At 40.1% G+C, this 13,523-nt stretch overlaps 1 protein-coding gene across 2 annotated transcripts in view; it reads right to left on the bottom strand.

Moving 5' to 3' along the window:
- NME7 (NME/NM23 family member 7) overlaps positions 1-13,523 on the bottom strand; it is a 260,189-nt gene that overhangs the window by 658 nt on the left and 246,008 nt on the right. Inside the window, exon 13 of one of the 2 annotated variants that reach the window (XM_070043988.1) lies at positions 7-3,628. The exons of the other annotated variant lie outside the window; for it this stretch is intronic. Coding sequence (XP_069900089.1) covers positions 3,617-3,628 — 12 coding nt within the window. The 3' untranslated portion in view covers positions 7-3,616. Of the gene's footprint in view, positions 1-6; positions 3,629-13,523 lie in introns of those variants that run through there. 2 annotated transcript variants of the gene reach the window in all.

Here is a 13,523-nt window from a genome sequence, read left to right as displayed (position 1 = left end):
TGAAAGACAAACACGTGATTTCATCAGTTCACATGGAAGTTCAGGCTTTTCTACCCGACAGAGGCCATAGAGCTGGGTCAGGACTCTGAACACCAAGGTGCACACCCCTTCCCAGTGAGACAGCCAGGTTAGTTGGAGGCAGAGGCTCAATCAGCGAAGTTTTAAAGTTCAAGTTTAGAAATATTTTGCAGTGATACTCAGTTTAGAAAACATGAAATTTTGGTTCCTGCTAGCGCTTCACGAGATATGGTTGTTAGTAGTTCAGTTAAAAAAAAAAAAATGAGGTTAGCAATCAAAAAATGGACAGAAGAACTAAACAGACATTTCTCCAAAGAAGACATATAGACGGCCAAGAGGCACATGAAAAGCTGCTCAACATCACTAATTATTAGAGAAATGGAAATCAAAACTACAATGAGGAATCACCTCACACTGGTTAGAATGGGAATCATCAGAAAATCTACTAACAACAAGTGCTGGAGAGGGTGTGGAGAAAAGGGAACCCTCTTGCACTGTTGGTGGAAATGTAAATTGATACAGCCACTATGGAGAACAGTATGGAGGTTCCTTAAAAAACTAAAAATAGAGTTGCCATATGATCTAGCAGTCCCACAGCTGGGCATATATCCTGACAAAACTGTAATTTGAAAATACACATGCCCCCATATGTTCACAGCAGCACTATTCACAATAGCCAAGACATGGAAACAACCTAAATGTCCATCGAGGATGAATGAATAAAGAAAATGTAGTATATATACAAACGGAATATTACTCAGCCATAAAAAAGAACATAATAATGCCATTTGCGGCGACATGAATGGACCTAGAGATGATCATACTAAGTGAAGTTAAGTCAAAGACAAATATCATATCACATATGTAGAATCTAAAATAGGACATAAATGAGCTTACCTACAAAACAAACAGACTCACAGACATAGAGAATAGACTTGTGGTTGCCAAGGGGTGGCAGGGTGGGGGAGGGATGGATTGGGAGTTTAGGATTAACGGATGCAAACTATTACATACAGAATAACACTGTATAGCAGAGGGAACTATATTCAATATCCTGTGATAAACCATAATGGCAAAGAATATGAAAAATAATGTGTATATATATGTGTGTAACTGAAAAAATTAGCATGTGCCAAAAAAAAAGGTAGGGTTTGAGGTTCAGTAAATTAAGAAGGTTTATACCTTGCTTTTTGGTTCATGGTTTGGCCTAAGTCCATATTTAGCCATATATTTCAAAATTAGCCTTAGAGTGAAAGGAGATGAAAATGAGCTTTCTGAAAAACATTCTCCAGGTATAACGGAGCTGAAGATTTAGTATCCCTTAACCCACGTGGGAAGTACCCAAACTAAAATCTTGGCATCATCATATTTCAGAAAATGGAAACCTTTCACAAAGCCTGTGCAGCCAAAGCTTACATCAATCCTTCCTGCCTTCAGGCTGGTCCCGAGAAATCCTTTGGGACCTGAAATGCTGAAATGCCTCCTCAGTTGGGCTCTCCTCTTACAGAAACAGACCCAGAGGCCCATGGCCATTTCTGTGACAGCACAACTTGTTCAGAAATAGTAACAGCTTAAATTCCCACCTTATTGCCCCACATTTATTACCCTGCCAATCTGCTTCTCTTGTTTATTCTTTAAAAATACTACCTGAGACTTTGCTATCTCTAGAGCAGCAAATCGTGTGATGGTAAATTAATACCAGAGAAACAATGACTCCATTTAACAAAAAACAGCAAAGGGAACTGTGAGAAATGGCACGACTGCTTAGCTGCAAAGATTTTAGGAGCCCTCCTTAACAACTGAGGAAATACGGCAAAAATCCGTAAACGGACAACATATCTACCTAAAGCTGGGTTTCTCAAAAAGCAACCTCCATGTACATTGAAATGGAAGGTATCGTTCCTTTAACAGAAGATGGTTTGTTTTGCTGAAACATCGACACTTTTTGCAGTGTACATGAGTCTTAAACGTGTGATGTTTATGAACAAGAAGTGGGGAATGGCTTTACGTCTGAGGAAAGGGGAGTATTTATTCAAATTGGAAGGTCGTTTGTATTTTTGAGACTGTTCTCAGGTCACAACCTCGGTCAGACACACTTAACCCCCTGCTTTCACATGAACCTTGTACCTTCTGTTCTAAGACACTGTGTGTATGTGCATATATGTGTGTGCACGTGCACCTGTGTATGTATGTGTGTGCTCTCTGCCTATTCCTTCCTTCAAGATTCTGTCCAAATCTTGCTTCCCTGTAGCCTTTCCAGATGGTGCCAACCTATTCCCTGCCCGTGCGAGTGCTTATACCTCCACTAGGAGACTGGGGAATTGGTTAGTGTTTTTTGACTCCGTACGTATTTGTTGGCTGCCTAGTCTGCTAAGTACTCTTCAACTGCCCCGGAAAGACCCTCGAGTGACCCTCTGCCACTCACATTCTAGTATGAAGTACCTGCATATTTCTGAAACTCTTGCTGCTACACGTTTATCATGATTTGCTCTCCTCGTATTATTAGATGACACGTTTCTTGGGTGTAGGAACAGTGCCATCTACTTTTGGGGTGTCCTTACATCCTGAAAAGGGGTTTTCATACAAGTCCAGTCAATCAAATATTGAATTCCTCACACAGAATATAAAAGGAATGAGTTTTTCAAAGGCAGGGTTTCTCACACGTTCGCTAAGTACCACTTGGAATCAAAAGCATTGGAATAATTACTAAATAGAGGAAAAAGGATTCTTTCTTTCTTTCTTTTTTTTTTTTTTCCAATCCATCACATTCCCTGAAGGAGAGCTTCAATGTGGTGCTAGTATGGCTTCAACCCAGGTTACTACCCTTTCAAATAAAGGGAGATAGGCCTGGGGCTCAGAACCTTTTGCAAGCAATAGTATCTAGCTAGAATTCAATAACTTTTCTTTTCATTGTATTTATTACCTTCAATTAAGGACAAGTAATACTAGTTTCCCACTTAGGCTAAATAAATACTTCCATGATGGAAAATAAACTTATTCAAGTATCACAGCGAATGAATTTAAAGAAAAATAGTAAATACAATTTCAGGTGGTACTCAGATATGGTAAAACTCATGAAGGTAATAAAGGCCAACTAGACTTTAGGAACCTTTGCCCCAAAATACAGCATTAACGGAAGCCAAGGTTTTCGGTTCTGTACCTGTTTGGGCAAAATCTAATCCGAGCTCTGTTTTAGAACAATAGCATGCCCTGTCTGCCCAAGCTGCATTTATTACCAGAGGGAACTGCTCCAACTCCAAATTAAAAACATTATCAGTGATCAGAGACGAAAATCTAGTTATTAAAATCTTTCAAAGTCCAATGAAAGCTCAAACTCCTGGCATTTTAAAGGATTAGTAACACTTCAATATCAGTATATATTTGGCCCATGGAGGAGAACTAAGTGAGGTTACTTCGAAAATCCATGACTAAGGACAGAGGGAAACATAATACAGAGGGAAACTATCCAAGGAGCATTTAAGAACAGCTGTAATCAAGTGAATAAAGTGATCTTGGTTTCAAATTCAGAGAAAATGTGACTCTGTCTTTTCTTCTTCAAGAGGAAACTAGCATTAGCCAGACATGTTATCCGCCATTTCTAGGCTCTGCACTGGAAAAGATGAACAGGAAAGAGAGAGATAAACCTGTTATTCTCCCAACTGACGCCTGCAATCACCAGCATCTATAGCCTACCCAATGTGAAACAGAGAGATTGGACCAAGGCAGATATCTTGGTTCATATTTTAATTCTCTATTTTTCTCCCAGAGACTGTCAGCATTGGTCTGTTCTGAGAGGTTAAGTACCTCATGAAGGTACTGATTTTTATTGACTACAGAACCCAGCTATTTTATTTAGCCACAAATGAATCCCACACCCTAAGAAAAGGCCCACATTGTAATAAAACTCTGACTTACTATCTCCAGCTGGCTTTACCACAAAACCTTTAAAAAACTGGGATTTCATAAAATCAGCACCCTTACAAGCAGTCTGTAAAGCACTACCTTTTCCAAGGAAATGCTCACCTTCTTCCTCTAGTGCTTGTCCCATACAGGCCAGGTAGGAGGAGACACTGAGTGATTTGAAACCCACCTATTCAGTTATCCACATTGTCTGATATACTCAGTATTCATTCCTCTGTAAGGTGGCCCTTTAGTGCCCATAACTTGTTACAGGGATTTATGGTCACTAAATTAGCAAGTACTGGAGGAGCATGGAACAGTCCTATAGCAATGGGATATAGGGTCTATTCCTTTACATAGGAACAGGGGTTCTAAAATGACTAGTGGGTGAGGATCAGGTATTGGGGAGGTGCGGATAATTCAGCACTGGAACCTCTGGGGGGCAAGGGAATAGAATAAGGTTAACAGACACTTTGGGATTGTACTACCAAAAGTGAAACATGGCACGAGAAGTCCATGCTGACGGAAACCTGTGCCTAGAGCTGGCCTTTCTCCTTTTCTTTGACTTGCAAATGTCTTCCAAGCTACCTACTATGTGCCCAGCACCGACTGTAAGTGGGGGAGGGAAGGGTTCAGGCATACAAGATCCCTGTTCTTATGAAAATTTTGCCTTCACGCTTCTAAATGTCTTAAATGCCCTAAACTACTCTCACCTATACTTAATTCATTCTTTCCCTCCTCTGTCAATCATTCATTCAACATTGAGCACATCCCATTCATGATAATTCAGTGATGGGTGAGACCTGGTCCTCAGAAAGCTTATAGACTGAAAAGAGGAAAACCCGTGTAATCAAATAAAATCACTATCGTGTGCTAAGGTATGAGTGGGAATCATTAACTGCTAGTGGGAACACAAAATGTTTCATAAAGTGGTTAACATTTGAGTCCTCAGGATGAGTTGGAAGTGACACAGAGGAAGGAGCAGCGAATTTTAGCTGAATATACAATTGCTATGCCAATGGGCAATGATACTTTAATAATCAGATTAACTTGAGGATTTGTTCTGTCTTTATCACTGTTAAATAAGAACAACAGCTTACATTTATGAACTACTTCACAGTGTACGGCCTAATTTCATATATAAACCATCTCCTTCACACCAGCTCTGTGAAGCTGGTCCCCTTATCCCCATACAGAGCAGGATCCCGAGACTCAGAGGTCCATGACTTCCCTATATAGTAAGCTGAGGAACTTGCTCAGTTGGCAAGGCTGGAACTTGAATCTGTGTCTTCCAACTCTAAGCCACAGTGGCACTGTGACCTTCCATGGAGTAGCCCCTGCCTTTGCTGATGACCGTATATAAATTATTGCCAATTCTGTAAGAACGTAATTCAAATAAATGTACATTTTCTGTAATTGCTTCAAGTGTAGACTCAAGGAAAGCTTCCAGAGAATGTCTCGTCTTTGCCCTGAGTACGGTGCATAACAAAAACGGGTCTCAAGGCTAGTGATTCCCTGTCCACCACTCCCCCAGAGGAACTTCTAGTATACGCAGCAAGCGTGAAATCTCCTTGCATGTTTTATTAACTCTGGCTTTGTATCAGCGTCTCTAGTGTAGCTTACTGCTCCTGATGCCTGGGCTCTGCCACAGATAGCTGAATCAGACACTTTGGAGGTAGAGTGCAGGTGTCTGTTTTCCAGTGGTTCTTAACGTGAGCTGAGCAACAAAAATGCCTGTGGAGCTTTCTTTTTTCTTTTTTTTCTCCTTTGAAATCAGAGTATAGATGTGCTCGAACATTTACAGAATTTATCCATCTTACTGTCGTGGAGTTCAGCACCAAACTAAAATATATGTACCTGTGCCATTATACTAGATAGATTTTCAGTACAGTTTTGTTAGTGTTCCAATAATATACTGATTTTTAAATACATCAGCCTATTCAGAAAGGAAACAACTTTCTACTCACTTGGGGCCCTTATAGCCAAGGCTGGCTTCATGGATGTGTAACCTGTGCTGACACACAGGGCCACATGCTTAGAAGGGCCTATGCCTGGTTTAGTGTTCCACTGTCTCTCTCTTGAAATTCTTAATAATTCTTGAACCAGGGGCCCTACATTTCCATTCTGTAACAGTTCTGCTTACAGCCATGGGCCTCTGTGCTAGGGCTACTTTGGCCTGGTTTTCCTATCGGGTGAGTGGAAAATGTGGTTGAAAAGGCTGCTTGTAAAATAAGCAATGAACAGATCCATGGTGAGAGGTGGCGGGTTGGGGAAGGTGCAAGGTGAAGCTGGCTATGGAAGATGGGAGCCGCCAGACTTGCTAGGAGAGAAACAGAGGCCCAGGAGGGCAGGCCAAAGCCTTGGGGCAGGGGTGAGGGGGAGAGGGCCTCTGCTGTGGGGATGGTTGGAGGAGGCTACCAGCAGGCCTTTCACATGTGAGCCTGAATCCTTTCTGAACTCTTCCCACGCTCCCTCTCTCCCTCTTTGTCTTCTCCCTACAAGTCACCACTTGTTTTCAGCTCTCCAGATAATGGAGTTCAGAAGTAAACAGTTGTGAGGAAAAAGGTGGTGGGTAAAGGACCTCTGTTCTCCAGACAGAAGGTCTCAGAGGAAACATCCTCGCCTTGATATAAAGAAAAAAAAAAAAAAGAGATGAAAAATCTGTTCCTGCTTACTGTCTCAGCTACAGAGCCCAGAAAGTCCTTGGGCTGCAGAGGTACCCCCTCAAATCTATTTATAGGCTACAAAATATTAATAATAAAGTTGAACCTACTGTAGTTATCTCCTTCATATATGTTTATCTTCTCCATGGGTTCGGAGGCCATATTTGAAGTCTTTTTTGTTTTTTTAAATTGGAGTATAGTTGATTTACAATGTTGTGTTAGTTTCAGGTGTATATAAAAGAGATAACTAGGGCTTCCCTGGTGGCGCAGTGGTTGAGAGTCCGCCTGCCGATGCAGGGGACATGGGTTCGTGCCACGGTCTGGGAAGATCCCACATGCCGCGGAGCGGCTGGGCCCGTGAGTCATGGCCGCTGAGCCTGCGCGTCCGGAGCCTGTGCTCCGCAACGGGAGAGGCCACAACAGTGACAGGCCCGTGTACTGCAAAAAAAAAAAAAAAAAAAAAAAAAAAAAAGAAGATAACTAATAAGGACCTACTGTATAGCACAGGGAACTCTATTCAATACCCTGTAATTACCCATATGGGAAAATAGTCTTAAAAATGAGTGGATATATGTATATGTATAATTGATTCACTTTGCTGTACACCTGAAACTAACATTATAAATCAACTATACTGCAATAAAAATTAACTTAACAAATTAAAAAAATAAAAACAAAACTAATAAGGACCTCCTATATAGCACAGGGAACTCTACTCAATATTCTGTAATAACCTATAAGGGAAAAGAAACTAAAAAAGAATGGATATAAGTATAACTGATTCACTTTGCTATACACCAGAAGTCTTTTAAGACAAAATGAAAATTTCACATTGAAATGACTAGACATTTCAGTAATTCTGTAAACCCAATATTCTCAGTTTTCTTATAAAGATCTGATTCTTCTGCTGCCACCCACTAATGAGAGCAACTGTCTTTTTAAAGCTAGAAGGAAAATACACCTCAGCCCAGAATAGAGTGGTGCTGACCTTTCTCTCTATAGGAAATATATACCATTTTTTCTAATATATCTAACAGGAGTCCTTTCTAGAAATTCATTCTAAAATTGTGTTTTGTGACTCATTCTTATCTGGCCTCTTCTGCCCTGAAGGTGGTTCTGGTTGCAGCTAGTCCCTCCCCAGGCCCTCAAAAAACCTAAAAGTATGAATAGGGAACTTCTGTTCCCTTCTCCCTACCCTCAATGATTAAAAAAGTATTCTCTGAGGGTCACCATATGAGAGCCACGGATAATTTTTCAATGTTTACATTTAAAATTTTACTTACTCTTAAAAAGTGGAGTCCTTGTTATATATCAAATGCTTTCATAAATTATCTTGTGTAATCCTTAGAACTGAAACAGATGTATTAGTCCCATTTTTCAGTTGATGAGACTGACTTTAGAGCTAGCAGCTTGCCTGAGGACGCGTGATTCAGTTTAGTGCCTCAGGCTTTGCTCACGCTGGTTAAGAGATCAAGGTAAAGGTGGAGCCTGGCTGCGGTGGGGATGGGTTTGACTCCTGGCCTTGCCATTTCCTGGCTGGCTGACCTTGAGGAAGTCATAACTTCTTGGTTTCTCATATTGCACATCTCTAATATAATAATACTGATTACATAAGGTTGTTGTAAAGATTAAATGAGTTAATATACGGAAAGCATTTAACACAGTGCCCAGCATATAGTAAATATTACAAAATAATTATCATTATCAGTTCTCCCATATCCTCACAATGCTGTGGTCTGTCCTGCTGTATGTCAGTGAAGCCATGGGTTTCTGAGCAATTCCATCCGGCTCTGAGAGCCAAAACTGCCAGGGCAATTCCAGCTTATTAGGGGACAGCCTACATAATTAACCAGGCCATGAATGACAAAGGCAGACTGAGGACCTTTGCAAACAAAGACAGTAAAGAGACTCAGAACCAAACACAACATGTAATCCCTGAATGGATCCTAGAGCAGAAACATTTTTTTTTTCTTGTGCTACAAGACATTTGTGAGTGAAACTGGTAAGATTTGAATGTCTGTACATAGTATAGTGCTGTATTAATTTCCTGATTTCTAATCATTATTCTGTGGGGAAGGAAGAGAATATCTGTGTTTTAGGAAATATACACTGAAGTATTGAGAGATAAAAGGGAATCATAACTGTAATTTACTGTCAAATATATACACATACATGTAATAAATAATGCACACATACACAAGGAGAGAAAAGAGAATGATTAACGTGGTAAAACGTTAACATCTGGGGAATGTGGGTAAATGGTTTAGAGAAGTTCCTTGAATTGTTATTTTTTTGCAATTTTTAAAAATAAGTCTAAAATTATTTCAAAATAAAATGATAATATTAATCGGTAGAAAAAACAGCCTAGTATAGTGAAAGAGTACTGAATTTGGACTTGGAAGAACTTTGTTTGATTCTAGTCACTATTTCCTCGTGCTGTTAGGCAAGTCATGTAAACTCTCTCAGGCTGTTCCTGAAACCGTGGGCCTCAGATTGGGACTTGAATCCACAGTCTTTTAACTGAGATAACACACCTGGTCTCAGGACTTAATGAAGCTCAGGTTCTTGACGTCTTGTCACAGAAATAATTCAGTGAGAGATAAAGTGATAGGTAAAGAAGTGGATTTATTTAGAGAGAAACACACTCCACAGACAGAGTGTGGGTCATGTCAGAAGGTGAGAAGGCACCAGGGTACGGGGTTGTCAGTTTTTATAGGGCTGGGTAATTTCATAGGCTAATGAGTGGGAGAAGTATTCCAGCTATTTTAGGAGGGGGCGGGGATTTCCAGGAATTGGGCCACCACCCACTTTTCGACCTTAAAGGTCAGCCTTGGATCTGCTGATGTGTTACAATGAGAGTATACTGAGGGTCAAGGTCTAGTGGAAGTCATTGACTCATCTGCCATCTTGGACCTATTTGGTTCTAATCAGTTTGTCGTGTCCTTGGGCTATGTCATTTTTCTAAAGGTTGTGCCCTGCCCCCTTCCCTCCTGTTTCATTCCTAAATCTAAAAATTGAGAACAATAAGATCTACCTCATTGGGATGAATGTGTATATACGGTGATGAGTGGATTTATAAATTCGCAGCTCAGGATGGGCTTTGCTGCAAGTCAGTTTACGGTGAAGCTAAGAGGCTCACCTGGGAATATCAGTCAAGAAGGGGAGAAAACTCAGGTGAACTTGTCATTTCATGTTCGAAATTCACTTTTGCTGACCCCCCTACAGAAAAAAAGGTTTTGATAGGGAACATATTCTGTCCTTAAAACTTAAAAAATGTCTTCAAGTAAGAAAAGGAAATGTAAACATGATGATCAATTGGAGAAGGAGTGATTCTCCATCTGGCTGTAGATCAGAGTCACCCTTTAGATCTCTAAAAAACAACAAACGGATGCTTGGACCCCATTCCCAGAGAGTATGATTCATTAGGTCTTGGGAAGGGCCAGGATATATGCACTTCAAATAGCTCCACAGATACTTCTGATGTTCATGGGGGTTGCAAACCACTGCCCTAGACAGTTAGTAAAAGTAGGCGCCCTAGAAATCAGGGCTGGAACCAAGCCCATCTGATACTGCCACAAGTGATCTGAAGGAAAGAATGAAATCTCCCAGTTAACTTGGCTTTTCCTAGTACACTGGAGGCTCTCAACATGAATAATGTGCCCAAGAGATGGGTAAGGCCTCACACGATGAAATGGGGAATATGGGCAAAAAAAAGGAGACTGAACTTCAACAGGCTCATCTTGGGTATTCATGAGAAAGAAATGAAAGTAGCCTCACAGAGTGAGTTCTATAACAATAAACGGCGACTTGGGAAAGGGATCTTGGAGTGTGTCCTGTTGGTCCCCTAAAGACTTGGGCCCAAGGGGCAAATGCTGTCTGGGAGGCCATCTTTGCAGACTGACCTCATAAAGGATACTGGAAGTTAAAACCCAAGGAAGTACAGTACCTTTAAAAAAACAAAAAACAAAAAACCCACAGGTATTCGTTTCTTGGGAAGTTCTTGTTGCTATACTTCACACACATTTCACTTTGAAAAGCTCCAAGAGGAAAATGATTAAATTAGAAAATAGCAACTCAAGTTATTTAGAAGATATGGCATCACTTTTATAAAGACATGTTAGAAAAGTTTAAAAAGCTCTTAAATTAGATCAAAGCAGATAGAAGATATAATCAGAATATACAATTAGCTAATGAGGGGAATAGTTGGGATGGACTTTTCCACTAAATCCAGAAAGAACTGGAGAGGGCAAATGTTGAGATAATTTAAGATTAAAGAAAAAAAGACCTCCTTACATCCAAAGATTTAAAGGGTCAAAATGGCTAGAATCATATGTTAATAATATCTTTTGAAGGGCAAATTGGAGATGTGGAAGGAATATTTTTAATCTTTGATAACAATGTTATAAAAGGCAATTGTCATATTTTTCTATAAAACTTTCCTCACTGTTACTAACAAAAAAGTTATTCTGGGCTAAATATATTCCAGTGAAATTTCAACCTTCTTATTATGTATTTAAAGAGCTTGTTGCACAGTTCCTGGGAAAGATGAATTGAGACAATGGCCCTGAGCCGAGATGGCCAGTGCTCCTGGTAGGGAGATAACAGCCTGGAAGACAACTGCATGCGAAGAAAGAGATGAGTTGCCAGCTAATTCTAAGACAGGGAGGCTCCCATCTCCACCTGTGCTCCAGCCACCACCACTGTCATTGCCCAAAGCAACCTCTGAATCTCACACACCTTCCCCAGCTCAAAACCTCCACTGGCTCCCTGTTTCCCACTGTATTATGTCAAACCTTCCTGGCTTGGCTTTCATAAAGCCCAACATTACAGCCCCCTAAAACCAGCATGCTTTTGGCTCCAGTCATTCTTCCTTTTCTGATGCCCAGGGACAAAGAAAGGACTTTACCACTTCAAATGTCCTTTCTTTTATTCTTTCAGCGCAAGGGATTTTATGCTCCTTTTACTTCTTTTGTATATGTCAGAATTCTTCATATACAGTAGTCCATAAAGTCTTGATAATTAAATATCTGTATCGTGTTCTCTATTTCTCTTCTTTATCACACCCTCATCACCCACTCTTTCTCAAAGTCGGCTATAGATAAAAAAGAAACTTCTTACCTAAATGGACATTTCCCCAAAGAAGACATACAGATGGCCAACAGGCATATGAAAAGATGTTCAACATCACTAATTACTAGAGAAATGCAAATCAAAACTACAGTGAGGTACCACCTCACACTGGTCAGAATGGCCATCGTTAAAAAGTCTACAAATAACAAATGCTGGAGAGGGTGTGGAGAAAAGGGAACCTTCCTACACTGTTGGTGGGAATGTAAATTGGTGCAGCCACTATGGAGAACAGTATGGAAGTTCCTCAAAAAACTAAAAACAGAATTGCCATATGATCCAGCAATCCTACTCCTGGGCATATATCTGGACAAGACTATAATTCAAAAAGATACATGGGGACTTCCCTGGTGGCACAGTGGTTAAGAATCTGCCTGCCAATGCAGGAGACACAGGTTCGATCCCTGGCCCAGGAAGATCCCACATGCCACGGAGCAACTAAGCTCGTGCGCCACAGCTACTGAGGCTGTGCTCTAGAGCCTGCAAGCCACAACTACTGAGCCTGCATGCCACAACTACTGAAGCCCGCGCACCTAGAGCCCGTGCTCCACAACAAGAGAAGCTACTGCAATGAGAAGCAAGCACACAGCAATGAAGACCCAGTGCAGCCAAAAATAAATAAATAAATTTTTTAAAGAAGTCCCCTTGTAAAAAAAAAAAAAGATACATGCACCCCTATGTTCACAGCAGCACTATTCACAATAGTGAATAAGATGTGGAAACAACCTAAATATCCATCATCAGATGAATGGATAAAGAAGATGTGGGACATATATATAATGGAATACTACTCAACCATAAAAAAGAACGAAATAATGCCATTTGCGGCAACATGAATGGACCTAGAGATTATCATACTAAGTGAAATAAATCAGAATGAGAAAGACAGATACCATATGATATCACTGATACGTGGAATCTAAAATACGACACAAATGAACTTATCTATGAAACAGACACAGACTCACAGACATAGAGAACAGACTTGTGGTTGCCAAGGAGGGAGTGAGGGTATAGGAGTTTGGGATGAGCAGATGCAAACTATTACATATAGAATAGATAAACAAGGTCCTACTGTATAGCACAGGGACCTAAATTCAGTATGCTGTGATAAACCATAATGGAAAAGAATATGAAAAAGAATGTATATATGACTGAATCACTTTGCTGTACAGCAGAAATTGACACATTATAAATCAACTATACTTCAATAAAATACATTGAAAAAGAAAAAGAAGCTTCTTGCACAATCTCCATCACTGGCTTCTGCCAATCACGCTGCTATAACAACAAACACTGACATTCATGAACAGAATGGAAAGAACTCTGTCCCTAGGCCAGCAAAGACCATGGTTGGTTTGCAATGAACAATTTAGGGCAGTAGAGAACTGAAGAGGATTTCAGGAGGGTAAGAAATGAGTGACTATATTGCTATCAAAGAAGAGTAAATAGGCTTCTAGAAAGAGGCAATTATGACAGAGACATGCTTCAGGCAAAATATCATGAATTAATTTATTTTCAAACAAGAATATCAGTGGCCCGTAAATACTCCAAAAGTTCTTTAAGTTTCTAGAATAGTATAAAACAATGAATTATTTAAAGCCTTATCAGTTTAAAGATTTCATTTAGAGTAGCTTGGATCTTAGTTTCTAAGCCTTATTTTGAATGGTATAACCCTGTCTTGGTCCTATCAAAAATCTAGATAATTTATTTTATTTAATGTTTCATATTCTCTCAAACTACTTAGAACAGAACAGTGATGTCAAAGACTGAAACAGAACCCAATCAATTAAAATATAGGTGACTTACTATTGG

This window comes from Globicephala melas, chromosome 1 (assembly GCF_963455315.2).
Source record: "Globicephala melas chromosome 1, mGloMel1.2, whole genome shotgun sequence".
In the NCBI taxonomy this organism is placed as follows: domain Eukaryota; kingdom Metazoa; phylum Chordata; class Mammalia; order Artiodactyla; family Delphinidae; genus Globicephala; species Globicephala melas.
This window is presented reverse-complemented; position numbering and strand designations above follow the sequence as displayed.